The sequence below is a fragment of the Coffea arabica genome, chromosome 9e, assembly GCF_036785885.1.
Source record: "Coffea arabica cultivar ET-39 chromosome 9e, Coffea Arabica ET-39 HiFi, whole genome shotgun sequence".
NCBI lineage: Eukaryota > Viridiplantae > Streptophyta > Magnoliopsida > Gentianales > Rubiaceae > Coffea > Coffea arabica.
In genome coordinates, this window is record NC_092327.1 from 36,796,908 (window position 1) to 36,822,338 (window position 25,431).

Sequence of the window (25,431 nt, forward strand, 5' to 3'; positions counted from 1 at the left end):
GTGACAGGTAGGAGATGGGGAGATTAAATGCAAAAAAAATAAATAAATTTCTGCTGACCATTGACTGCCGGGCGAGGGAAGAGGGAGGGGGAAGGGTAGAAGGGAGGAGAGGGGTGGCAGGTAGGAGATGGGGGAGAGAAAATGCAAAAAAAAAAAATAAAAAAAAAAAATTCTGCTGCAGACTGCTTGATGCAGTTTCGAGAGAGGAACAGGGGAGGGAAGGGGGAAGGGAAAGGGGAAGAAGCGGGAAGGGAGGAAAGAAAAGCAAGAAAAAATAAAAAATAAAAAAGAAAAAAGAAAAAAGAAAATGAGAGAAAGAAAATGAAAAGGCAAAAAAGTTTTTCATCTTACAAAATTTTTTCTACAACTTCTACAGTGATCTACAGTAAAGTTTTAGACAAACTTCAAAAAAACCAGTTTCCAAACGGGGCCCATGTTTTGCCAATATAACTACTCATAACCATTCCAAGAATTGTAACTACAAAATTACTATAATTATATAAAAACAAAGTTCTTTCATGAAAATTTTATGTAATTTTTTTTAATGTAACAAATAAAATCTATATAAAATTGATTCATTTTAATTATTTTCTAATTGCACGCACATTAGGTGTCCTCTTAACATTAATCATTCTTAATTTTAACTTTTTAAGGACTGAGACCAAAGCACCAAAATATTTTAAACAATTATACTACTAGAATGCCATTGCTTTTTTAAAATTGTGCTGTCAAATTCATTCTTTTAATATGTTCTTAACCGTCTTTTCATCTTATTATGCCACTGCATACGTTAGTGTAGGAAATTAATTTTCATTCCCAAATTCTCTTCCAAAAATTAAAATCCAAACGGTGCCTTTGCTTACATCAGCAGAAGTAGAGAAGAGAACTACACCACAATTGAGCGGGAGACCGAGTCCTTGGCAGATTTTGAAATGGCAAAAGATTTCGTCAAAACTACCGACGGTTTAACGTCATTTCTAACGTCCCGTTGGTCGGGTTACTCAAATTTGATTTTTCTTTTCTATTTTTTTGGCGGCAAAATTTATCTCTCTCCCCCTCAAAATTCCAACATTTCTCAGTGTGCAAAACCGAGTTTGTTTGGACGATTTATTTAAAATAATTACTGTTGTTATTTTTATGATGTGATATATATATATATATATATATATATATATATATATATATATATATATATATATATATATATATATATATATATATATATATGATAAAAATGTGATTAAAAATATAAAAAATGATTGAAATTTACAAACAAATTATTTTATTTCAAAACTTTTCAATCCAAACACACTCAGTGTGTTATGTGTGTTTCAGATCGAGGCTATGAATTCCTCGAGAGATTGGGTGGTGTTATCAACTGCGGCGGTTTTGGGTGCTTTAGCCTCAACTTCGGTTATATCTTTCTACTTTTTCTTCAACGGCAAAAGAAAGCGCTTCCCCTTTTCCTCCGCCACCTCCAACGGCCGCCGGAGCAGCAGCAACGTCGTCGTCTTCAATTCGTCGTCTAACGGCTCTGATGAGAGTCGGGAGATTAAAGCTCAACCCTTGAACCCTTTTGATCCCTCCAAACGAAAAGGGTCAGTTAATTTCAGCTTAATTTTGATTCTTGTTGTAACTATCCTACTAATTTGTGGTTTGGTATTGAGTTGTAATGGTAATTTAATCTTGATTGCTGATTTTAACAGATATTTGTCATGGGATGACTACTTTATGGCAATAGCATTTCTATCAGCTGAGAGGTCTAAAGATCCCAATAGGCAGGTATTTATCTTTTAAATTTTCTTTTGCTGAGAAAAAAATGAAAGTTCATTTTTTCCCTTGATGAGGAGTTTAAAAAAGGAACTTAGAGCAACATAGCAAGAGAAAGTAAGAGAAAAGAATTTGTGTATCTTTTTTTTTCATTTTAATTTATTTTTTATCGCCCCTTTTGGGTTTAGTTCAGGAGGATAAAAGAAGGAAGGAAGATTTCGTGGGTTTTACATTACTTTTAGACACATTTTTTAGTAAGCAATTGTTGTTATACTACGAGTCTATGTGCTTTCTATTTCTTCTAAGTTTCTGGAGTAAAAAAGAAGTGAACTTGGAGAGGTTTCATAAATTAATCCATTTATTGTTGTTCGACCTAGTTGATGAAGAAAAGTTGGGACGATATATCTGATTGATTTTTTGACGATGAAAAATTAAAGCTTGGGCGTTTTACGTTGCAAAATTTATTAGGACAGATTGCTACATTGCAATATGAAGGGCCATATAAAAGTGGCATCTCCCCTTCGTAAGTTTGAATTTTGTTTTCTTCTTTGGGAGGTGCCAGGGGATGGGCATCTGTGAATAGCAGGATAATGAACATTTCTCTATAAATGTTTTTTGTTGGGCAGGTTTTGGTTACATGCTTTTGTTGTATTTTGCACTTTGGATATTGAAAGTAGCCACATGTTTCTGCTGACGTTGCAGGTTGGTGCATGTTTGGTCAGTCAAAATGGCATCATATTAGGTAAGGATGCTAGAGGCACCCATTTCTTTGTAGAGCAATTCCTTTTTCCTGCTTCTCCCACAAACCACATACATGTAAATTCTTTTTGTGGTAAGGTCAAAGCACTAGATACATATACATCTAATTTGCAGGTATATCAACGTACATGTGTACATCAGATTTTGAAAAATTAAAGGCCTCTGTTTGAAAGGTCCATCTCTGGCCTCTGTGTAGAATATATTATTGCTAAAGGATATGGTAATTTGGGAATTCATGTTTGGGAAGTTGAGCATTCCATTGAATGACAGGTTAATCAAGGGCCTATGACCCTAATTTTTATATCATGGAAACCTGACTACACAGGAAAAAAAATTGCTACTCTGTATAGAATCTCTCTCTTTGGACCTGGGGGTGGGGGGGGGGGGGAAGAGGAGGTGTCTTTGACTCTTTGTTAAGCAAAAGCACTGCAATGTAATGGACTTCAGTGTGATAGGTCTATGTTATACATATTTCATGTTTCAATTGTTAAAGGGTTTTGCTGACGAGTACCTATTAGGTGGTTTTTCTCCCAGTGAAATAAAATTTGCTGGTTGTGTCATACCTGAAGGCCTGGACTCCTCTTAAGTCTGATAGTCAAGTGAAACCGTTGCAATGAAGTAAATTATGGTCTTGTGCTTTAAAGGACAAAAAGGATTTAATGAAGTAAACTAGGGCCTTCCCCTTTAAGGGATGGTCTCTCTCTCTCTCTCACACACACACACTCATTCACACACACAAAAGTGAACTAGCACACATGCATTTGGAATACATCAATTGGTTGTTTTGTTGTGTACAAATTTTTTATCACCTCATTCCAGAAACAAAAAAGATTGGCAATTAGCTCGCTATCTGGCTGGTTACAGGATTTTTTAAAATTATCTTTTCCTCCCAGGCATTGGCTATAATGGATTCCCACGTGGGTGTTCGGACGATATGCTTCCATGGTCAAAGGTAGGTGGTTTCTAGATTAGGAAATTGGTAGAATAATTTCTGTGATATTGAGCCCATCTTTCACATTGCAGAAATCCAAGAACGGAAATCCACTGGAGACAAAGTACCCGTAAGTTATAAAATCTAACAAGTAAAATTTGTCTTTATGCAATCCTGTGATCAATGATGTAAAGCATTCTTTGCCATTCATATTGGTCTGCAACAATAAACTGTTCTTGGTTGATGATCATAGTCAGTCAGCCACCTCTCCTTCATCTCTACCTCACAGGGTTTTGATAACCTGGTGCATCTTCTCCATTTGATTGTCTCTTTGCAGTTATGTTTGTCATGCTGAAGTCAATGCAATTCTTAATACAAATCATGCATCTGCTGCAGGACAGGTTAGCTCCAACTTTGAATTCTCTCTTCTTCAGTTCTTAGGTACCTTTCTTCCCACCTGTCCTCCCCCTCCCTCATCCAACACAAAATGGAAATCCAAGAGATGAAAAAATACATACAAGAAAGTGATCTTTTTGTAATATTCATGTTAAATCTGGTCATGGAGTAACTCTTTGACTAAGCCTGTGATTTTTCTGTCATTGCAGAAACTCTATGTTACTATGTTTCCATGCAACGAATGTGCAAAGATTATTATCCAGGTAAAGAAGGCTGATCATTTCTTGCACTTTTTTGAACTCTAGGAGTAAAGAGTTTTTATTTTTCTTTAGCAATTAATATTATTTTATAAACTTTACTCTGAATTTACCTTTTACACATTCAGAAACTGCATAAGAACAAAATATCAGCTAAGTAATGCTGAGGTCAAAATAGAAGAAAAAGAAACATATTTGATCACATTGAAGGGACACTATGACAGTTTTATTTGACAAGGAACTACATAATAAAGCCATAGTTTTTTCCTTAAGCATATTCCTGTATTCGAGCTTAGTCCCTCAAGTTGCAGAAAGTGATGCATGCTGATCTGTATGCTTATGCATGTGTTGGTTGCGTTGCTAGCTTTGGGAACTAAAAATGCTGTGAATGCAGTAAAATGCTTGAAGGAAAAAGAAGAAATTAAGTCCAGTGCTCACCTGCAGTGGCCTCTTTATCTTTATAATGGATGAAATTTCCATATTGGCCCATCTGAACACAGTCACGACTGGCAACTAATTTCTGTGATGGTACTCCTGTAGCAAATTGTACAAGTATGTGAATTACCAAATAGCTCCAAGGTCGACAAGATATAAAGGCAAAGTTACCATGCTGACTTGAATCTCAAGTTCTCATATAAACTTTCACAAACAAAAATGGTGTTCATCTTTCCCTTGAAACTCCTGTTTTTCCGTGCATTATGACATCTGAAATTTGCATTTCTGGATTGTAGATGTTCTCAAGGAATATCATGCCACATAAAACTGTTAATAACTCTTTCAAAACATGGCTCTTGTCATGAACAGTGATACTATGTGTATCCAAGTGCTGTTTAGTTCTTCATTCCATCTTTATTGCTGAACCACAAGTTTTGTATTCCTGTAGCATAGATTTGGATGCTTAAGTTTTCTAGGAACCAGTTAAAAGCAGTTTGAAATAGAAAATGATCCCAACCAACCAAAGAAAGAAAGAAAAAAAGAAAGCAAACAAGAAAAAATAGCGAGTGCAAATCTGTGTAATTTTTAAGCATGCCATACCATATCCATGTTGAATGTGATTCAAAGATGATTGAGGGGAAGTCTTCAAAGGATTGGACATGTAAGAGATGGATTAACAATGAAATTAATGTGTATTCTGGTGATGTTTAGATCTTGATCCCGTGTTACCCTGCAGAACTATATGCTTTGCGGCCATGCAAGATAATATCTTTGCGTTTTTGATATGTTAATTCTTTCTTAAAATTGCAGTCAGGTGTGTCAGAAGTGATATACTTTGTGGAGAAGAGGTTGGATAACTCTCAAACTACCTACGTTGCATCACAAAAACTTCTATCCATGGCTGGTGTGAAAGTGAGCCTTTAATTTTGGTTTGCCATTTTGTATTCTCCCTTTATACAAAACTGAGTGCCTAGACTAATTGGATTCCTCGTGCATTTTCTTGTGTTAATTTCAGATTAGAAGACATCAACCTCAGATGAATCAGATTTTGATCAAATTTCAGGAGCTATAGGGGATGTGCCGAGGGTTTATGTCACAGGGTATATTAGTACCTGTCAACTAACCAATGCGTATCAATGCTCCCTTTTGCATTTGCAGTTCAAGAGCCAAGTTATTTTCGCATTACAAGGTGATTACCCAAATGAGGAGAAAGGAATTGGTCAGACTTGTATTCCGGGAGCCAAGAGACCTGGTCCATGGATGTATGAATCATATAACTGGACGAAAAGATGTCTGTTTTGTATCTGATTCATAGTATTGATGTTGTACGTGTTTGAAGATGATTATTCCTTGTAATTGAAAAGCAGACTTGGTTGTCTTCCTCCTTCATTTTGACAAGAAAAAGGGAGCAAAAACACAATTAGCTAAAATAGGGACTATAGTCAGGAGCGAGGGAGAGAAATTCCTTACTTTTTTTTTTTAAAAAATTTCTAGCAGGAGAGAAGTGAGATTTAAGAAATGGAACGAGATAAGGAATTTGAAGATAAGCCCTCTAAATCTTGGATTATGTGGTATAAAATTTAGTGATTATGTTTCACATGCTATATTTTGATTTGAAGGAGGGAGCAGCAACATAAATGTCCAGCTCCAGAAAGGCATTCATAGGGGCATAGGAATTTTTAAAAAATAGAAAAATGATTTTGTCACGTTGCAATTGTGATCATGCACTGCTTATATTAGCTAATATGCTAATGTGTTACAATGAAAACAGTCTTATGTAAAAAAAAAAAAAAAAAGAACAATTATTTTTTTTTTTGATAAGAAAAAGGTCAAGGAGGAGAAGAGATTTACCTTATATTATTACTTATGTCTTATAAATCTCCTATCAAAAAAGCTCTAATTGGCAGGATGTGTGTTTTCAACACAAAGCCCAAATCTTTTTTTTTTTTTTTTTTTCAGGCATTGAAATGTTTAGATGGGTTTGATTTTAATCACTACCACGGGTCGGGTCGTTTACATCAGTTTTGACAAAATCTTCTATCAATACAACCCTTATATAATAGCGAGATTCGAACACGTGATCTTTTATAAAAAAAAATGATCAATTTTTACCAACTAAATCAACTCTTTTGGCAAGCCCAAATCTTAACTAGTCCTGGCAAAGGAAATTCAATAGTACATGTGAATTTTGATTATCCCACAATTTATCCAAGGGGATTTTCAAATCTTAACTAGTCCTGATAGAGGAAATTCGATAGTATTTGTGAATTTTGATTATCCCACAATTTACTCAAGGGGATTTCTAATCTGATAATTCCTAATTCAAAAATTAGTACCGGTGCAACTCCGTTGGTGCACCATACAGCCCGAAAGGGGGACATGGTTGAGATTTTCAGAGACTGCAGGAGCCCCTCGTGGGCAAACACCAACAGAACTCCGAGCACCCTCGTGCAGCAGCCAGCAGCACCTGTTTTTCCCTTTTTTTTTTTTCCATGTTATTGTTGTTTGTTTGTTTCAGTAGAAATTTTTTTTTTTCTGATTGAATCTATTGGGGAGACCTAAAGAGGTCCAAGGAAAATCGGGAGAGGATTGAATCCCTTTGGCTCAGACGGACACATATGCATCAGCTGGCAACTTGAATTTTTAAAAAATGCAGGTTAAAAATTTTGATTCCTTGACCTACACCTAAATAAAGCCAAACTTTTGGTAGCTAGTTGGTTATTTTAGTAAATATCACCTCACTTATAGGGGATGACAATTAGGGCAGATACTTGCGGACACCCACCCCATTCCCCCACTTGTGCGCGGGATAAAATGCTTTCCTCGTTGAAAAATGGGGCAGGGGACCGGGGACTATACTCTCGTCCCCCGCTTAAATAAAATAATAATAATATATACATATATATATGAATTATATACAAAACATATTTAATAGTATTAGTTATAAATATCAAATTATGCCTATGTAATATAATTAATATTATTAGTTATATTAATAATTATATATTTATATTAATAAAAATTATGATTAGTTATATTAATATATTTATACTAAATTACTAATTACCCCGTGAGAAGTGGGGCGGGGGACTGTTGCCATTCCTACTTTTTTTTTTTTTTTTTCGCAACGATAGATGTCCTATAACCTAATCTAGCCTAGTCTAAGGGGAAGGGGTTCGATGTGAGTACAGACTCCATCGATGAAGGTCAATTAAGACCGCCACAAATTGTGGCAAATTTGTGGGAGGCAGGGATTGAACCCCTGACCTCCAGCATCACCTTTAATGGTGATGACCACGGGACCAAATGGCCAGTGGTGTTGCCATTCCTACTTAGTTTTTTTTTTTTTTTTTTTTTTTTTTTTTTTTTTTTGCGCAGTAGGGTATCTGGGCCCATGGACTGGTAATACCGTACGGCCCAACTAATCCCTACTGCGGGCTGGGAGCGGCTCGCCCCAAGCGTCACCAGCCCCAAGCGTTGCCATTCCTACTTAGTGCTCGTTTGTTTGTTTGTATTGACTGCAGCAGCAGCAGCTCGGAAACAGCAATTGTCCTTCAAAATTCCGCCAAGTGTCCTTCAAATTTCCCTTTGTCTCGCTTAAGACCGAAGCAAAAGAAAGTTGGGGAGCGCGCTCCTGCTGCTATGCTACGTGAATACGTGAATATGTGAAGTGGGATTCCACTTTCCTGATCAATCACTTTCATTTACTCCACTACGCTGACTACAGTCCAACACTGCACTACACCACCGTCACTTTTTGTTTCTTACTAGTACAGCATCACTTCACTGTTGCTTCCTTGCTCGGAAAGCTAAAGGGTAGCATTTATTTGCGATCATTTTGCCCCGCATTTCTCCACATCCTGACTCCCATTCCCTGCCTCTATCCTCCTAAGATCAGTCTACATTATTGTGTCTTTTCGGTTCTCCTATCAAATGTAAGTAGTCCCTTTTGAGCGGCTGATGCTTCTGTTGTTCTTGTACTAGTTTAAAGATAGCATCTTTCTTTTTCTTGGTTTCAAGAAGTGATCATCGGTTGTACTATTAGACTTCAGAAATTGCAGACGACCAAGTGTCAACAGTGGCATCTTGATTTTTATTTTTATTTTTTTTATTGGGGTGATTCAACCTTAGCTCTATTCTAGTAAGTTTGTCTGCATTTCACTCTTTAAGGCCTCAGAGCGTTTGTTTTATTTTGTACTGTTCAAATATGAATGCTTACATGCAAAAAGTGAATCAAGGTTTGGTAATGGTCCCTTGTTGTTCGTGAAAATGCTTACTTTATGTCTCTGTTGCTGCGGTTGATTTCTTTTTACTTCATTTTTACGGGGTTTGAGATTAAACTGTGTTCTTGATTTCTTGAAATAGAAAGGGAAAGGAAGCCTATGGAGCCGATTGATATGGAAATTGATGGAAGAAATCAACATTGTGGTGCTGATCCTCTCCCTTTTGCTAGAAGGTAGGCTTCCTCATCAATTCCAGAAATTACATGTATTCTTACTCTGCTATGTTCTGTTTTCTTAAAATGATAAAAAAAGATACAATCTTTTTCAATCTTCTTTTGTTTGTTCTGGACAGCTATCAACTGGAAGCATTGGAGAAAGCAATCAAGCAGAATACCATTGTGTTTTTAGAGACTGGCTCTGGAAAGACGCTTATTGCAATCATGCTTCTGCGTAGCTATGCCTACCTTATACGAAAGCCTAAACCTTTCTTTGCTGTTTTCTTGGTCCCAACTGTTGTATTGGTGGAGCAGGTTAAATCTACAATGACCATTTCATGCTTATTGTATTGTTCCCTCCAAGTTTGAGTCTTCTTTATTTTCTCTCTTTTCTTGTTGAATATTTTGTGCACTAACTCATGCAAATTTTGTAGTTAGTCGACATGCTATCAACACAATCCTTGAACTCTGTTATATTTATCTGATTGTTGTTAATAACTTTTGTCATTAGCAAAGTAAAGCTGTCATGATGCACACTGACTTGAAAGTTGGCAAGTACTGGGGAGATATGGGCGTTGATTACTGGGATGCTGCTACATGGAAGCAGCAGGTTGACGAGTTTGAGGTGTGCTCAATTTTTCTTTGTGTCATTGTAACGGTTTTCAAATGGTGCTGAACAACTGCTGATATTCAAAACTTGAAATCTCAAAATGATAAATCTTATATTTATTGTTGACCTTTTTGAACTGCTTATTCCGGTATTAATTCTGTCTTTGATGCTTCCATTGGGCTATATCCAAAATGTTTTGAGAAGTGCATCGAAGAGCGAATGATTGTAATTATTTGATGAACATCTAGATGTATGTGCAAAGGAGGAAACCTAATGTGGTTAAATGTCATTGAAGTCTACTATGATAAACTTAAGGCTTACGGTTGTGATAAGGATAAAATTTTAGAGTCAGTTAGTTAACTTGCACGGTTTGTATTCGCATGTCAATCCTCAACACGCCTAACCAGTTGGTCTACTTGTTTCAGGTGCTTGTGATGACTCCAGCAATTTTACTTTCTGCTTTGAGGCATGGTTTTCTGAAACTCGACTTGATTAAGGTTCTCATTTTTGATGAATGCCACAATGCAAGGGGCAAACACCCATATGCTTGCATTATGACGGTAAATAAACTTATTTATGATATTCTCAGCATGACATGACGTGCTTTTTAAGTAATATTTTCATTAGGTAAATACTGGAACGTGATTGAAATTGATCATAGTTTACACCTTCAAGAGTTTTTGTAGAATGCAAAATGCCATAAGGGGTTATATATCGCAAGCTGCATATACCTGCTTCTTTTATCGACTGCATACAAGACTTGCCTTTCTTTATCTTCTAAATTAGCATAACACTAACATTTCTTCCCTGAGGTAGAAGCCATGTGCTAGCAGACCACTCTCCAACATCTACTCCTTCTACCTCTCTTTGGTTACCAAGATAATTTATCATCAGTGTTCAATCTAGGTCTTTCTGTAACCAATGCTAGATGTCTTAATCTAACACCTCTTTGGCTTGAAGTTAGCTCAACTCATTTTGTTGAGCTATCAATAATTTTTGGGACATTTACTCAAGCCGATGTGAATGCAAAAGCTTATTTGCTCTGCTGCTTAGATCTTCATTTCCAGCTATGTTGTCCGATCTTCCTTTCTCATTAGAGAGAAAATTTAAGCAGACAATCAATTACTCCGAATGTTATACATGAATTACATCTTATGAAAGCAGCAAAGATAGATTATCTTGTTTCGCTCTATTATGTCTCTTTATTTTTATCCCTTTAACTTACTCCTTGGACCATGCAAATGGTGTTTTCTTATGCATTTAAATGACTAGAAGAATGCGCAAGTTATATGCAAGCTTTCTGGTATTAGTTTCTCACTAAAGTATTTTGTCATTGACTTTTAAATCTTACCTGTGACCACTCAGTTCTGTTCCAAAGAGGTTTCAGGCTAATACATGACCAAGATCCTTGTAATTAGAGGTTGTACTTTGAGGTTATTGAACTTTTCAGTGGTGACCATTTATTTTTAAGGAAAAATGAATTTGATCTGGTCTTGCATTGCAGTTTTGGCAGCTCATTGTTATTTAATTAAAAATGCATAAGCTTGACCTAAACTGTATAATACTGTCATTGATTGAAATGTTGGTTCATTGCTTAAAACTAATGATGTAACTGTTGATATATGTTCTTAAAAGTGGATATCTTGATTGAAATGTTTGTACTTTGAAGACATGAATCATGAGAATTTTAATCTTTTGACAGGAATTCTACCATCTTTACATGAACTCAAACTTTTCAGACCTTCCTAGAATATTTGGGATGACTGCATCTCCTATCAAAGCGAAAGGTTTGTTATATCGTTTCATATACTATTGGATTTTTCTGGTTATTGAAAAATGGCAAGTGGTTGTAGCTGAGTTATTTGTTTGTGGTCCTGTTTGATGCAGGTTCTAGCTCATCTTCACTATGCTGGCAACATATTCATGAACTTGAGAACCTTATGAATTCAAAGGTTACTTCTTTACATACATGTCCTTTCTTCCTGCATATATTTCAAGGAAATGATTCCTGTCTATTATACATGGTAGCACGAGAACAAATTGGAAGATCTAGCAGCTTATGCTCTATAGTTTTTGTGAAGTATAGTTGCATCATGAAATTTATGATGTTTACCACTTTTTCTTGTGGATGAAGGTCTATACATGCATCAGCGAATCTGTTTTGGCGGAGTATATCCCTTTCTCAACTCCAAAACTAAAGTTTTACAAACACATGGATATTCCCTATATTGTCTTTGAACGTGTGGCCAATGGACTGAAGATTTTGAGAGAGAAGGTTTGTTCCAGTTTTGCATACTTAAGTTTCATGCTTATTAGGTCACATGTTCTTTTATGCTTCTGGTAGAATGCTTGGTGGTGGGATTTTCAAGATTCACCAGCAAAAGTTTAGCAATGCAGCCCCACGAGATGTTCTATATGGATTTACAAGCAAATATAGCTACAAACATGCCATTTAGTGAAAAATGACTTGGATATATGAAGTGATTTGTAAGCAAAATAGGGGCTGAAGATATCTTGATGCCAAATGTTGCTAATATGAGTGAGCATTTAAACATTGCCATAACTAACCAATGATAATGAATCCATGAACACACGACTAAAGTATCAGCTGACAATTGAAGTCCAAAATGTTTATGTTAAGAGAATATAAGTATTCTTGTAGATAATAAATTAGTAAGGGTATTCTTGTAAATAGTTTATTAGGTTTGTACTCCTATAAATACTAATTGGTCACTCATAATACGGTGACTAGATGTTTTCCTCCCAAAATACCAGTTAACATGGTATCAGAGCAAAAGTCCTAGGGTTAGGGTTAAACATTTAGTCAAAAGTACTGTTCAGCCGCACTGTTCATCGCGGCACTGTTCACGCCGTACTGTTCACGCGCCGCACTGTTCACGGCATACTGTTCACACGTCACTGTCATCTCGAGTTTTGACCTTTTCTTTGGTTTGATGTGCCATTCGCCATGGTTGAAAGGTTTGTTAATGCGGTTACTAATGACCACATTGAATCGAGTTTTTCAGCACATGGGTCCCAGAAGACTGTTACTATATCTGAGGAGGATTATGTTAAATTCCTACAGTACCAAACTACAAATCACGCATCTCTTCCCTCTGCTTCTTTAGCACAAAAAGGTAATGACTCATGGATTATTGACTCCGGGGCTACTGATCATATGTCAGGTACCTCTAAAATTTTTTCTAATTTTCAAGAGTCTACTCCATATCCTCATGTTACTTTAGCTGATGGATCTACCACTAAAGTTAAAGGACTAGGCACTGTAGAAATTAATCCATCACTTCCGCTGTCTTCTGTTCTTTACGTACCCAATTTGCCCTTTAATCTAATGTCTGTTAGTAAGCTCACTAAATTTCTACAGTGTACAGTTACTTTTTCTCCTGATTCTGTTGTCATTCAGGATTTGAAGACAAAGAGGACGATTGGTGGAGGGTATGAGCATAATGGTCTTTACTTTCTCAACTTCAATGGTCCGATAGCATGTCCTGCTACTGTTTCTCCTCTTGAAATTCACTGTCGTTTAGGTCATCCGTCTTTACAAAATTTGAAAAAGTTGGTTCCTACTTTAAGTCAATTATCTTCGTTAGAATGTGAGTCTTGTCAGTTAGGAAAGCATCATCGTGTTTCTTTTGCTCCTAGAGTCAATAAACGGGTTTCTGAACCATTTTTGTTAGTTCATTCTGATGTTTGGGGTCCTAGTCGAGTCACTTCAAAGTTAGGTTTTAAATATTTTGTAATCTTTGTTGATGATTTTTCAAGAGTTACATGGTTTTATTTAATGAAAGATCGTTCAGAACTATATTCCATTTTTTGTGCATTTGTTGCAGAAATAAAGAATCAATTTGGTGTGCCGGTACGTATACTTCGCAGTGATAATGCGAAAGAATATTTTTCCACTCCTTTTAATACCTTTATGAGTAAGTCTGGTATTATTCATCAGTCCTCTTGTCCTCACACTCCACAACAGAATGGAGTTGCTGAAAGAAAAATTGGACATTTAATCGAAATTGCTCGAACAGTATTGTTGCACATGAATGTGCCCAAACAATTTTGGAGTGATGCAGTTCTAACTGCATGTTATTTAATTAATCGCATGCCATCTAATATTCTTGGAGGTCAATTACCTCACTCCATTCTTTTTCCTCATGAACCTGTGTTTAAATTACCTCCTCGTATTTTTGGATGTGTGTGCTTTGTTCATCAGCTTACTCCCGGGGTGGATAAATTGGATTCTCGTGCCATTAAGTGTATTTTCTTAGGATACGCAAGAGCGCAAAAAGGGTATAGATGTTACAGTCCAGTTTTAAATCGATTTTTTACTTGTGCTGATGTTACTTTCTTTGAATCCACTCCATATTTTATCAAACAAAGTATGCCTTGTGAGTTAGACCAGTGTCCCTCTTTTTCCTCTCCTGTTTTACCAGTCCCTTCCCCTTTATTACCTGAGTCATCTAGTCCACCAGATTCCATAGCTCGATTATCTCGTCCTCATCTTCAAGTTTACTCTCGTCGTTCCATAGTTGAGAAAGTTCCTGATATGCCACGCACTTCACCAATTAACTCTCAATCTTCAAATTCAGGTATGACGCCCTCCTGTGAGTTAGATCTTCCTATTGCTTTACGCAAAGGTAAGAGACATTGTACTTCTCATCCTATTTCTAATTTTGTTTCTTATTCTCGTCTCTCTATGTCATATTCTTCTTTTGTTGCTTCCCTTGATTCTATCTCCATTCCTAAGTCTATTACCTATGCTCTTAATCATCCTGGTTGGAGATTAGCTATGCAAGAAGAGATGTCTGCTTTGGAACAAAATGGTACTTGGGATCTTGTTCCTCGTCCTTCAGGTAAGCCTGTTGTTGGTTGTAAATGGGTGTACACTATAAAAGTGCAACCTAATGGTTCTATTGATCGATTGAAGGCTCGGCTGGTAGCTAGAGGATTTACTCAGGTGTATGGAGTAGATTACTTAGAAACATTTTCTCCTGTTGCAAAGATTACCTCTGTTCGTCTTCTTATCTCTTTGGCAGCAACTTATAATTGGTCATTGCATCAGTTGGATGTGAAAAATGCATTTCTGCATGGAGATTTGGAAGAAGAGGTATATATGGAACAACCTCCTGGATTTGTTGTTCAGGGGGAGAATCCGCGGTTGGTTTGTCGTTTGAAAAAATCCTTATATGGATTGAAACAGTCTCCGAGGGCTTGGTTTGGCCGGTTTAGTAGTGTTGTCATGGAGTTCGGTCTGACAAGATGTGGAGTAGATCACTCTGTATTTTATCGGCATTCTAATGCTGGTAAAATTTTATTAGTTGTTTATGTTGATGACATTGTGATTACAGGTGATGATGTTGTGGGGATCCAGAAACTTAAATCCAATTTGCAGGCAAACTTTCAGACAAAGGATTTAGGTCATCTACAGTATTTTCTGGGTATTGAGGTAGCTCGGTCTAAATATGGGATTTATTTATGTCAAAGAAAATATGTACTCGATATGTTGAGTGAAGTTGGGATGTTAGGTTGCCGACCTGTAGATACCCCTATGGATCCCAATGTGAAATTAGCAAGAGATCAAGGTGCATTACTTGATGATCCTAAGCAATATCGAAGACTTGTGGGTAAATTAAATTATCTCACTGTAACGAGACCTGACATTTCGTTTGCAGTGAGTGTTGTGAGTCAATTTCTTGATACCCCTCGTACTAGTCATTGAGATGCTGTTATACGGATTCTCAGGTATCTTAAGAGTGCTCCTGGAAAAGGGTTGCTGTATCAAAATCATGGACACACTGATATTGAAGGATATAGTGATGCAGATTGGGCTGGTTCTGCCTCAGATCGAAGATCGACTACAGGATATTGTGTGTTTGTTGGTGGTAATTTAGTGTCGTGGAAGAGTAAGAAGCAAACAGTTGTATCCAGATCAAGTGCAGAATCTGAATACCGCGCTATGGCTCACACTGTGTGTGAGTTGGTTTGGTTGAAGAGCATGTTACTGGAACTTGGGTTTGAGCATAAACAGCCTATGAATTTAGTGTGTGATAATCAGGCGGCTGTTCATATTGCGTCTAATCCAGTATTCCATGAAAGGACAAAACATATTGAAGTTGATTGTCATTTCATTCGAGAGAAATTGCTTGACGGGGTCATCAAGACATCTAATGTACCGTCTGTAGATCAATTGGCTGATGTGTTTACCAAGAGTTTATGGGGTTCTAGGGTGAAATACATTTGTAACAAGTTGGGTGCTTATGATATATATGCTCCAACTTGAGGGGGAGTGTTAAGAGAATATAAGTATTCTTGTAGATAATAAATTAGTAAGGGTATTCTTGTAAATAGTTTATTAGGTTTGTACTCCTATAAATACTAATTGGTCAGTCATAATACGGTGACTAGATGTTTTCCTCCCAAAATACCAGTTAACAGTTTATTTGACCGCCTTTAGCATAGAATGTACTCGAAACCTTGGTTGAGTACTCTATTGATGCTTTGGAGATATATCGTTGTCAATACAAACATGTAGCTTGATCTAAAGAATTTACTTTACTTTTTTACGATGAAAATTATTTCCTACAGCTGGCTATTCATTGTGTCTTTCATTATATGGTTGTTTTATTTTTTGGAAGGTGAAAGTAGTTCTTGTCAATTTTATGAACTAGAAGCCTTTTCCATTTTTCCTCTTTTTGGAATTAATTGAGTTTCTGACAGTTTTCATATACTCCCTATCAGTATGAGCACTCTATTGACGCATCAAGTCTCCCAGAATCCATTGCTGAATCTACGAGAAAAAAATTAGACAAGTTGTTCTCAACTTTGTTGTTTTGTTTGAGTGAACTAGGTGTTTGGTTGGCTCTGAAGGTATTTCTTTCTTTCTAATATTTAGATGCATAATTCTGAGCATCTCTCAACGGGTTGCATTAGATTATTGAATCTTGTTTTGATCAGGCTGCAGAGTCCTTTGCTTGTGTTAAAACTGAGGTCTGTCTATGGGGGAGATTGGATGATCGCGGTGAAACAATTATCAATAATTTCTGTTCGGATGCTGTTACAATATTCTCTGAGTGGATACCATCTGGTCCTCCTCTCTCTCTCTCTCTCTCTTTTTTTTTTTTTTTAACTTTTTGCTTCTACTTGTATTTTGTGCTGTTTTTTTGGTGTCCTAAGATCTGCTTGCTGAAGTGTTTGGTTTGTCACTGTTAACTTAGGTCCAGAGTGGTGCATTAGTTCTGATACCAAAGCTGCCATCAGTGCTGGGTATCTAACTTCAAAGGTTAAATGTCTCGTTGACTCCCTTCTTGAGTACAGGTAGCCTAACATACATAAGCCTAAAGGGTATTAGACTCCCTTTTTCAATTTCTCTAGTTTTCTTCTGGAATTTATTGAAAAGAGAGGAAATATTGAATGTCGGTATGAACAGTATAATGTGCTTAGCAACATATAATCATATTAAGATATAGCCTGCATTAGCTCAGTTATAAGCGGAGGTGTTCATAAATTATACATTTTGGGGTTGTTTGGTGAAACTTTATCATTGCTTGGATTCTAAATGCTATTCTTCGTAGACTTGGGATGTCAAGCAAGAATTGTCATTTGAAATTCATCCATTTTTCATAAGAAGCAAATGATCCAAGTTCTTGTGGAACACGGTTTTCCAAACATTAATGGTTGAGAACAATAACTTTGACATTTGTGCCATTTGTCTAGGATGCTGCAACTAGGCATGGATTGGCTCATTCCTCATTCTTAGACTAGTATGTTAACCAGTCTGATGTTTGCTCCAAATGGCTGTCACATTTAGTTTGATGGAAATTGGAATTTTTATGTATTTCTGCTGTTGAAGTTGGAATTCTGGAGCCTAGATATCTAATGCTCAGTTCCCTTTGGTGTTTGTTATATGTCTGAAATTACTAATTTTTCTGCCTTATTTTCAATCTAAAACATGTTTGTCAAAATTATGCTCAATCTAATATGTGCTTTACCCTTTTTCTGAATGTCCAAGAACTAAAATGTTGGTCAGAAACCTTAGAAGTTTGCTTCAAGGTTCATTTTGATGAGGCTTGTCATGTATGTATCTCTACAGGGACCAGAAGGATTTGAGATGTATAATTTTTGCTGAAAGGATTATCACTGCCATCGTTCTTCAAGCTCTTCTTAATGAGTTACTCCCAAGCAAAAGTGGATGGAGGACAGCGTATATGGTGGGGCTTAGTTCCAATCTGCAGTCGCAGAGTAGGAATAAACAACATCGAATTGTTGAAGAATTTCGGAAGGGCTTGGTGGGTTTGTATATGTTTCTTTAACACATCTTTTCCTGGTTATAAATTTACTGATTTACTGGACAATTCAATAACTTGTCTATGAGCATGATAAATATATGGTTTTTTCTTTGGATAAATCATGTATTTGCAGTTAAACATCATTGTTGCAACCTCAATTTTAGAAGAAGGCTTGGATGTTCAAAGTTGCAACCTTGTAATTAGATTTGATCCGTCAGCAACTGTGTGTAGCTTTATTCAGTCCCGTGGCCGTGCTCGCATGCAAAATTCAGACTTCTTAATAATGGTTAAAAGGTTGATTCATCATCCCTTTTTGAATTGCTTCACCAAAAATGAAATGCATATTTAGGTGTTTATTTTCCCTCTGCCTATCCTCTCACAATTAAAAGACATAAATGCATTCTCCTTTAGTGCATCTTGTGGCTTTCTTTGTCATCCAATGGTTTTGGCCTATGGTGGCAGTTTCAAGATAGATGGTTAGTTGCAAAGGACATAATAATGTTGCTTAACGTGGGCTATGCATTAACATTCATTGTTTCATTTTTTACGAACAAACTTGGGAACTGATGACATTGTTTTACATACTTTCCCCATTTCGTGTCTCTCCTAATTTTTGTATTTTATCATCTAAACTTATAGTGGGGATAAATCTACTCTTTCTCGAGTACAAAACTATCTGGCTAGTGGGGACACAATGAGGCAGGAGTCACTGCGCCATGCCTTTGTTCCCTGTGCACCGCTTAATGGAGAAGTGCATAAGGAGGCTTGTTATAAAGTTCAAACAACAGGAGCGTTTGTAAACCTTAGTTCCAGTGTGCAAGTGCTTTACTTCTACTGCTCAAGGCTTCCCTGTGATGGGTTTGTTTTAGATCTCTTTTACTCTATATGGGACAAATTCTAATTTTTGGCTTCTTAGATCATCAACTTGCCAGAATATCCTGATATGGACATGATTATAACTGTTATATACACTTGTTATTCCATTTTAGGTACTTTAAATCCTATCCAAGGGTTGTTGTAGACAAGCAGTCAGGAACTTGCACTCTTCATCTTCCTAGGAGCAGTCCAATACAAACTATCAGTGTTCAGGGCAACACCCAAACATTGAAACAATTGGCATGCCTAGAAGCATGCAAGCAGCTTCACAAGATTGGAGCCTTGACAGATTATCTTGTGCCAGATATTGTTGAGGAAGAAGCACAGGCTCAAGAATTGTGTATGTTTGGCATCTTTCTTTCTTACTTTATTTTGGAAATTTTCTTAATTGTGATATCAAAGAACCATTGACAGTCTTTTTCTTATACATTATCTATTGATGCTTGCTGAGATGTATACAATCTCTTTTGGACTATACTTACCTCTCAACAGGTCGTCAGCCATATGTTGAAGAGCAAGTACAGTATGTCCCACCAGAATTGGTTGATTGCCCGGGGAATGACTCTGAAACGTCATATTATTGCTATTTAATTAAGCTACAGCCAGAGTTTAATTATGACGTCCTGCCTCATGATATTGTACTTGCTGTGAGGAAAACCCTTGAATGTCATGGGGAGACTTTAAATTTTGATTTAGATGCTGACAGGGGCAGCTTAAAAATAGAAATCAGTTATGCTGGATCTATAACTCTTGCTTCTGAAGAGGTAAATCAGTAACATTGCCAAAATGGTCATGTTTTGTCACATTTAACAGTGGCAGTGGAGTGACTCCTGTCATTTGTAATTGAAAATTTGGTGCAGGTTCTTCTTTGTCGGAAATTTCAAGTTACAATTTTTAGGGCTCTTCTTGATCACAACCTGAATAAGCTACATGAAGCATTGGGTGGATTACATCTGAACAGTGAATGCCCTCTCTTTGATTATCTTCTGCTTCCATCTACAGGCTCACGTGGAAATGCATTAATTGATTGGAAGTATGTTAGTTCGGTGCTATTTCCACAAGAAGATATTCCAAATAAGCATATGGCTGCTTGTTGTACCAGAAGTCACCGTCAATATTTCTGGACGAAGGATGCTTTGGTTTGCTGCTGTATGTTGGGGAATTCTTTAGTTCTCACTCCTCACAATGGTCACTTGTATTGCATTACTGGCATTTTGCATGATTTGGACAGTAACTCCCTGCTAGAGCTGACAAATGGAGAATCTATTACTTACAAAGCTTATTATCGAAATCGGTTTGTGAACTCACTTTTTATATGCTTATTTTTTTGGGAGTCCCACCATTCCACCTCTCTGTGGTGGTTTAATTGAGAATCTAACACTATTCATTACAGGTATGGCATCAAATTGCAGTTTGAGAGAGAATCATTACTCAGAGGAAATCCTTTATTTACAGTGCGAAATTACCTTCATAGATGTAGAAATCAGAAAGCTAAAGGTTGGTTGATCAGTTGCATTCCAACTTTAATGCTTGTGTCTAAAACTTTACCTCAGCACAGTATGAGTCAGCAGAAAAGGGTCATCAAATTCTTGTGTCTAAAACCTTCCCTTTGAATTTTGGTTTTACTTCGATCTAGATTTTCACTCAAAAGCTTTAGATTTCTTAGCAACTAGATGTATTATATTAGATTTTACTTTCTGCTCTTAATTTTTTCTGCTTTCCTGTTATGTCTCTATTATGGTGTTGATAGTTGGCTTGCTCGTGATCACTAGTTTTAACTGATTGGAGGAATCATAGTTCATTACAGGGGCATCATATGAGATATACTACTTGACATATTTTCCTGAACATGATGGAAAATTATCACAAATAAAGATAAAGTTTTAGGATTACAATCCATTGCAAAGAGTGCAGATTGCATTCTGTTAAATATCATTTGTGGGATTTGGGTTAGGATTCATGTTATGTATTTTTCTGTTGCCGTAATGTTTCTGAAATATTAAATGACACGTAATGTTAATTTTCTATGGTTCTCTGTGTGTTGACTGGTCCTCCTCTTTTTCTCCTCTTGTAGAACCCAGTAAAGCATCTGTTGAGTTACCTCCAGAACTCTGTTCAGTTATTATGTCTCCCATCTCGATAGCTTCGTTTTATTCCTTCTCATTTGCTCCATCCATCATGCATCGGATAGAGTCTTTCTTAATAGCTGGCAATTTGAAAAGAATGCACGTGGACCACTGCATGCAAAATGATGCAATTCCAACCATGAAGGTTTGTTATCTGGTTATTTTTTGCGGACATGAGTTTATGGATGTGTAGCTATTAGTGTATCCAGTGAGTTATATTATCAATTTTAGGTTCTATACCGTTTATGTATGCCAACTGGGAAGAGAGGTAAATCCAAGAATAGGAGCAATCCATGCTTGGACAAACAAAGGGTGTTAGTGAGGCAAGGGGCTTGGTGAATTTGTAAGAGCCACCCTTACCACATCCAAGAAATGAAATAGCAGTAAAATAGAAATAGGTGGTCTCTTTTGAGTTATAAATAATTATAAGTTACGCCCATCATTACTTTTGCATCTATCTGTTTCAAAACAAATTGATTTTTGTTGGGGCCCTTAATCCTCTTTTCATTCTTTTTACTAGTTACTCCAGCCAAATTGATGGAAAACTTTCTTTCACTTCCGCTTCTAGGTTTCCCTTCCACCTATGCTTGGTTAAATGAGGCAGAAGTAATTAAAAGGATGACTGTATAACTTTCCAGTGGAAATGCTGTGGCCTGTGAGGCTGCTGACTTGAGATACCAGTTGGCCCGATAAAAACCGAAGTTTTCAGAAATTGAGTTTAACTATGCAGAGACAACTTGCTTTTTAAATAAAACAAAAAGGCCAGACAACTTTGCTAATCACACCAGCCTGATATTTTCTTTGTACTACTATCATCATAAGCTTAAGTAAATTAGTAAAGAGTCGAAAGCCAACAATTACATTTTGGAAATTGTGATCTTTGAACAATTTAGCGTTTGTACACTCTTTGGATTTTGTGTCCATATAATAGTTTGGGTAGTTGAAGCTGCCAAACTAATTGAGCCTGATAAATGGTTTAAGTTGGATATATGTTTCAATAAATTTGTTTATGTTAATCATGTAACTGATTTGTATCTGTGCAGCTGTAGCTTTTTATGTCAAATATCCTTGAGGCATGATATGTAAATCAATTCTCATCTCTCAAGAGGATCTCACTACCTAATTGTCTTTGTGCAAATGATTCTTTCTATCCTAGGTGTTGGAGGCAATTACAACTAAAAAATGTCAAGAAAAATTTCATTTGGAGTCATTGGAGACACTTGGCGACTCTTTTTTGAAGTACGCTGCAAGTCAACAACTGTTCAAAACGTTTCAAAATCACCACGAGGGTATTCTTAGTGTCAAGAAAGATAAAATTATCTCCAATGCTTCATTATGCAAGCTAGGATGTGATCATAATATCCCGGTAACTCTTCCTAGCTAACCTTGTATTAGAGTTTAACTCATCAGAGCATCCTTATCACATCATAATAATTTCATCTACGTAGCTTTAACAAATGTTTTGCATCTCATCAAGGTTGACTAAATTTTGAATTATATATAGCTGGCTAGTAATCCAGACAACCCTTTGCACTGTAGATTGGTTTTTTCTCATATTTCTTGCAAATCACAGGGCTTTGTACGCAATGAACCGTTTGATCCTAAAACATGGATCATACCTGGTGATAAGTCTGGAGTGTACAGGCTGGAGAAAAAGCTGCTTCCACCCAAAAGAGTTGTTTATGCAAGGGAGAAAAGAAAGATTAAAAGTAAGAGGGTGGCTGATGTTGTTGAGGCCCTCATTGGTGCATTTCTTAGCACAGTAGGTGAGATAGCAGCCTTGTTATTTTTGGAATGGCTTGGTATTAAGGTTGATTTTGTCGATGTTCCATATACGATGCCCCTGCAAGTGAATCCAGAGCAGCTAGTTAATGTCAAATTCTTGGAGTCTCTATTGAACTACTCATTCCGTGATGCTTCTCTCCTTGTTGAAGCACTTACTCATGGTTCTTACATGCTACCTGAGATTCCAAGATGTTATCAGGTGATATAAGAATGTACTATTTTACTGTTAAACCTATACGATTTTATTTTCCTACTATTTATGATTTTTTCAGAATTTTTTTTGTTTATCTATTTTTCTATTGCCTCAACTTAATTGGCTGAAGATTCTGTATTCAAGGTTTAATTTGCTTGAATTGAGTGTAAAGATATTTAAATCATCTGTTAAAAATGACTTGTTGGTTTGTCCTCTGTCTTTTTTGGTTGTCATTTATAGTATAACTTTGTGGTTCAAGACATATTGCACTATTAGAGCAGCTTTTTGATGTATGCCAATTTGATGTGCTTCCAAATATTATGTTCTTCAATTTTTAGCCAAAGTTCTCTACAGTTCCTTTCGTGCATTTTGCACTTTAGATAAAACAACAGGGTAGTGGTGTGGCCTTTTTGAAATCTTAAGGGCGTCGTGTGGCAATCTGAAATACCACAGGTAGGTTATATGTAATTTACCCTAATATAAAATCTGTTTTTGGTGAAGATTACTATGGAGATATGTGAAACATTGTTCCTTCAAATGAAATCATCTACTGAAACTATATCAGAATGTAATTTGCATATGGTTGATGGTTTCTATTTTTTTGAAGATAGCATGACTTATTATTTCGTCTTTGTTGATATATTCTGTGGGTTCTCATCTTGATTTCCCCTCCTTCCCCAATCCCCCCCCCCTCTCTCATCAGCGTCTAGAATTTCTTGGGGATGCTGTGTTGGATTATCTCATCACCATGCATCTGTACGCTAAATATCCAGAGCTGTCTCCTGGACTATTAACTGATTTAAGGTCAGCATCAGTGAGCAACGACTGCTATGCACAATCTGCAGTCAAGGCTGGACTGTATAAGCACATTCTATATGCTTCACAAGAGCTTCAAAGGCACATCGTGAGTGCTGTTCAAAACTTTGAACAATTATCAATGGACTCAACTTTTGGATGGGAATCGGAGACAAAAATCCCTAAGGTAATGTTGCCTGTCTCATGCCTTGTTTTGAGAAAAGATTCTTTTATTATATTGAAAGAATAGATCATGATTTTGACTTTAAAGCATTCCATAAAGGTGAGCCTCGTAATAGTTAGTACGTTCTGATGGGAGTGATAACTGTACCCATTTTGACAACAACAATATTCCTTAATAGGCTATTGAAATAATTCCGCTTACCAATCGCGCCCTTTTTTTTCATTGATATTCTCTGGTAATTTGATCAGTAATGTAGGTTAATTGTTATTGAGCGGGCACATATGTTCTAGACTGCAGTGTGCTTTTGAGTAAAAGATTGCATTTGCTAATTTTCTATTTTTCTTATAAAATTCAACTTTCATGTTTCTGATATTTTATAGGTGCTAGGCGATATTATTGAATCTCTTGCTGGGGCGATACTGATCGATTCAGGATACAACAAGGACGTTGTGTTCCAAAGCATAAGGCCGCTTCTTGAGCCTATGATTACACCTGACAAGTTAAAGCTCCATCCGGTTAGGGAGTTCCATGAATTATGCCAGAAGGAAGGTTACATCAGGAACAAGCCAGATTGGAATTACGAGAATGGGAAGGCAACGATCACGTTAGAGGTTGAAGCAAATGGTATCACTCACAACTACTCATACTCTGCGGCAGACAAGAATACAGCAAAAAAATTAGCCTGCAAAGCTCTGTTGAAAGTACTGAAGGAGTGCTCGTCTAATATTCAGGGGAGGAGCTCGAGGTTGATGTAGTTGCATATAGTCTTAGTAAACATTCTAGTAATCAATGATGGAAAGGTACCATTCTAAAGGAAGAGGAGCAGAGCACTGATCAAACAAGTCAAACATCAAAAACAGCAGAAGTGCAAAACCCGTCCCAGAGGCCGAGCTCAGCTCAGCTAGCAGGGACATTAGCCTGCTGATTCGACTTTCAAAACCTTCCCCATTCCCCTTCCCCCTTGTATGGGTTCCCCAAAAAAAAAAACAATAAAATAAAGGCGTAGAATCCCAAGATTCGGTGTTTATTAAAACAGATATTGATACAGCACTGAAAGAAAGGGAAGAGCAGTACAGGAATTGGCATTGTTGCAAGGATTGGCAGGGACAGATTTTACAACGTAGGCAGTTCGTGATTCAAAGATCGAGAAAGCAGCTTTTGGATAGACTTTGATGTTATCCAGCAACAGTACTGGAGGATATCAGTGTAAAGAGTTCCATGTTTTGTAAAGAGTTCCAGAAAGGAAGGGTGATAAAGTTGGTCATTGTTTGGAAAAATTTGCGTTGCAACTTTTGTCATGAATTCGGTGGAAGAACCTCTTCCCCGTGATGCTACAAAAGCAAATTAGACTCTGATATTGGGCGGGCAGGTTCCTCATCCAAGCCAGCAACTCAGAAAAATTTCCTCAGGTGTTAACTTGGTTATAGGTTATTATGTTGTTTATCATGATATTGCTCCATGGATTATCAAAGTTCTATTTCTTGAATCAAAATCAAATCCCAGTTTTTAATCTTTACAGATTATTGAAATGCATTGTACAGCGGTTTTAGAAAAAAAAAAGTTTACATTAATATCAGTG

General features: G+C 36.7%; 2 protein-coding genes across 7 annotated transcripts; both read left to right on the top strand.

The window, feature by feature from the left end:
• Positions 1-1,241: 1,241 nt before the first annotated feature.
• Positions 1,242-5,937, top strand: LOC113707878 (uncharacterized). 4 transcript variants are annotated; one of them, XM_027230260.2, is made up of 9 exons: positions 1,242-1,598; positions 1,707-1,782; positions 2,473-2,512; positions 3,423-3,481; positions 3,553-3,590; positions 3,798-3,901; positions 4,066-4,119; positions 5,359-5,452; positions 5,564-5,937. In XM_027230260.2, exons 1-8 carry the CDS (start codon positions 1,345-1,347, stop codon positions 5,403-5,405), a joined length of 672 nt encoding a protein of 223 aa, XP_027086061.2. In that variant the 5' UTR covers positions 1,242-1,344; the 3' UTR covers positions 5,406-5,452; positions 5,564-5,937. The 4 variants fall into 4 exon arrangements, 3 of the variants coding, with proteins under 3 accessions (XP_027086061.2, XP_027086060.2, XP_027086058.2); XR_003452361.2 differs by having other exon boundaries at positions 1,245-1,598; positions 5,359-5,460; XM_027230259.2 differs by having other exon boundaries at positions 1,246-1,598; positions 3,798-3,861.
• Positions 5,938-8,087: 2,150 nt separating this feature from the next.
• Positions 8,088-25,370, top strand: LOC140004275 (endoribonuclease Dicer homolog 2-like). 3 transcript variants are annotated; one of them, XM_072066258.1, is made up of 23 exons: positions 8,088-8,483; positions 8,914-9,004; positions 9,124-9,301; positions 9,498-9,611; positions 10,022-10,156; positions 11,299-11,383; positions 11,484-11,548; positions 11,731-11,871; positions 16,347-16,475; positions 16,563-16,692; positions 16,829-16,922; positions 17,698-17,893; positions 18,027-18,187; positions 18,533-18,751; positions 18,883-19,109; positions 19,262-19,533; positions 19,630-20,063; positions 20,163-20,266; positions 20,844-21,040; positions 22,052-22,261; positions 22,469-22,879; positions 23,577-23,855; positions 24,233-25,370. In XM_072066258.1, exons 2-23 carry the CDS (start codon positions 8,931-8,933, stop codon positions 24,605-24,607), a joined length of 4,230 nt encoding a protein of 1,409 aa, XP_071922359.1. In that variant the 5' UTR covers positions 8,088-8,483; positions 8,914-8,930; the 3' UTR covers positions 24,608-25,370. The 3 variants fall into 3 exon arrangements, with proteins under 3 accessions (XP_071922359.1, XP_071922358.1, XP_071922360.1); XM_072066257.1 differs by having other exon boundaries at positions 8,089-8,483; positions 16,823-16,922; XM_072066259.1 differs by lacking the exon at positions 19,262-19,533 and having other exon boundaries at positions 8,090-8,483; positions 16,823-16,922; positions 19,772-20,063.
• The last annotated feature ends 61 nt before the right edge of the window (positions 25,371-25,431 follow it).

What these genes read in the sequence shown, in the direction of transcription:
- LOC140004275 (XM_072066257.1), top strand. Translation starts at nt 8,931, where the DNA reads ATGGAGCCGATTGATATGGAAATTGATGGAAGAAATCAACATTGTGGT. An exon ending in TAACTCTTGCTTCTGAAGAG is followed by an intron (nt 19,534 to 19,629) that starts GTAAATCAGTAA and finishes AATTTGGTGCAG; the next exon opens with GTTCTTCTTTGTCGGAAATT. An exon ending in AAAGCTTATTATCGAAATCG is followed by an intron (nt 20,064 to 20,162) that starts GTTTGTGAACTC and finishes TATTCATTACAG; the next exon opens with GTATGGCATCAAATTGCAGT.
- LOC113707878 (XM_027230257.2), top strand. Translation starts at nt 1,345, where the DNA reads ATGAATTCCTCGAGAGATTGGGTGGTGTTATCAACTGCGGCGGTTTTG. An exon ending in GATCCCTCCAAACGAAAAGG is followed by an intron (nt 1,599 to 1,706) that starts GTCAGTTAATTT and finishes TGATTTTAACAG; the next exon opens with ATATTTGTCATGGGATGACT. An exon ending in GTGCAAAGATTATTATCCAG is followed by an intron (nt 4,120 to 5,358) that starts GTAAAGAAGGCT and finishes TTAAAATTGCAG; the next exon opens with TCAGGTGTGTCAGAAGTGAT.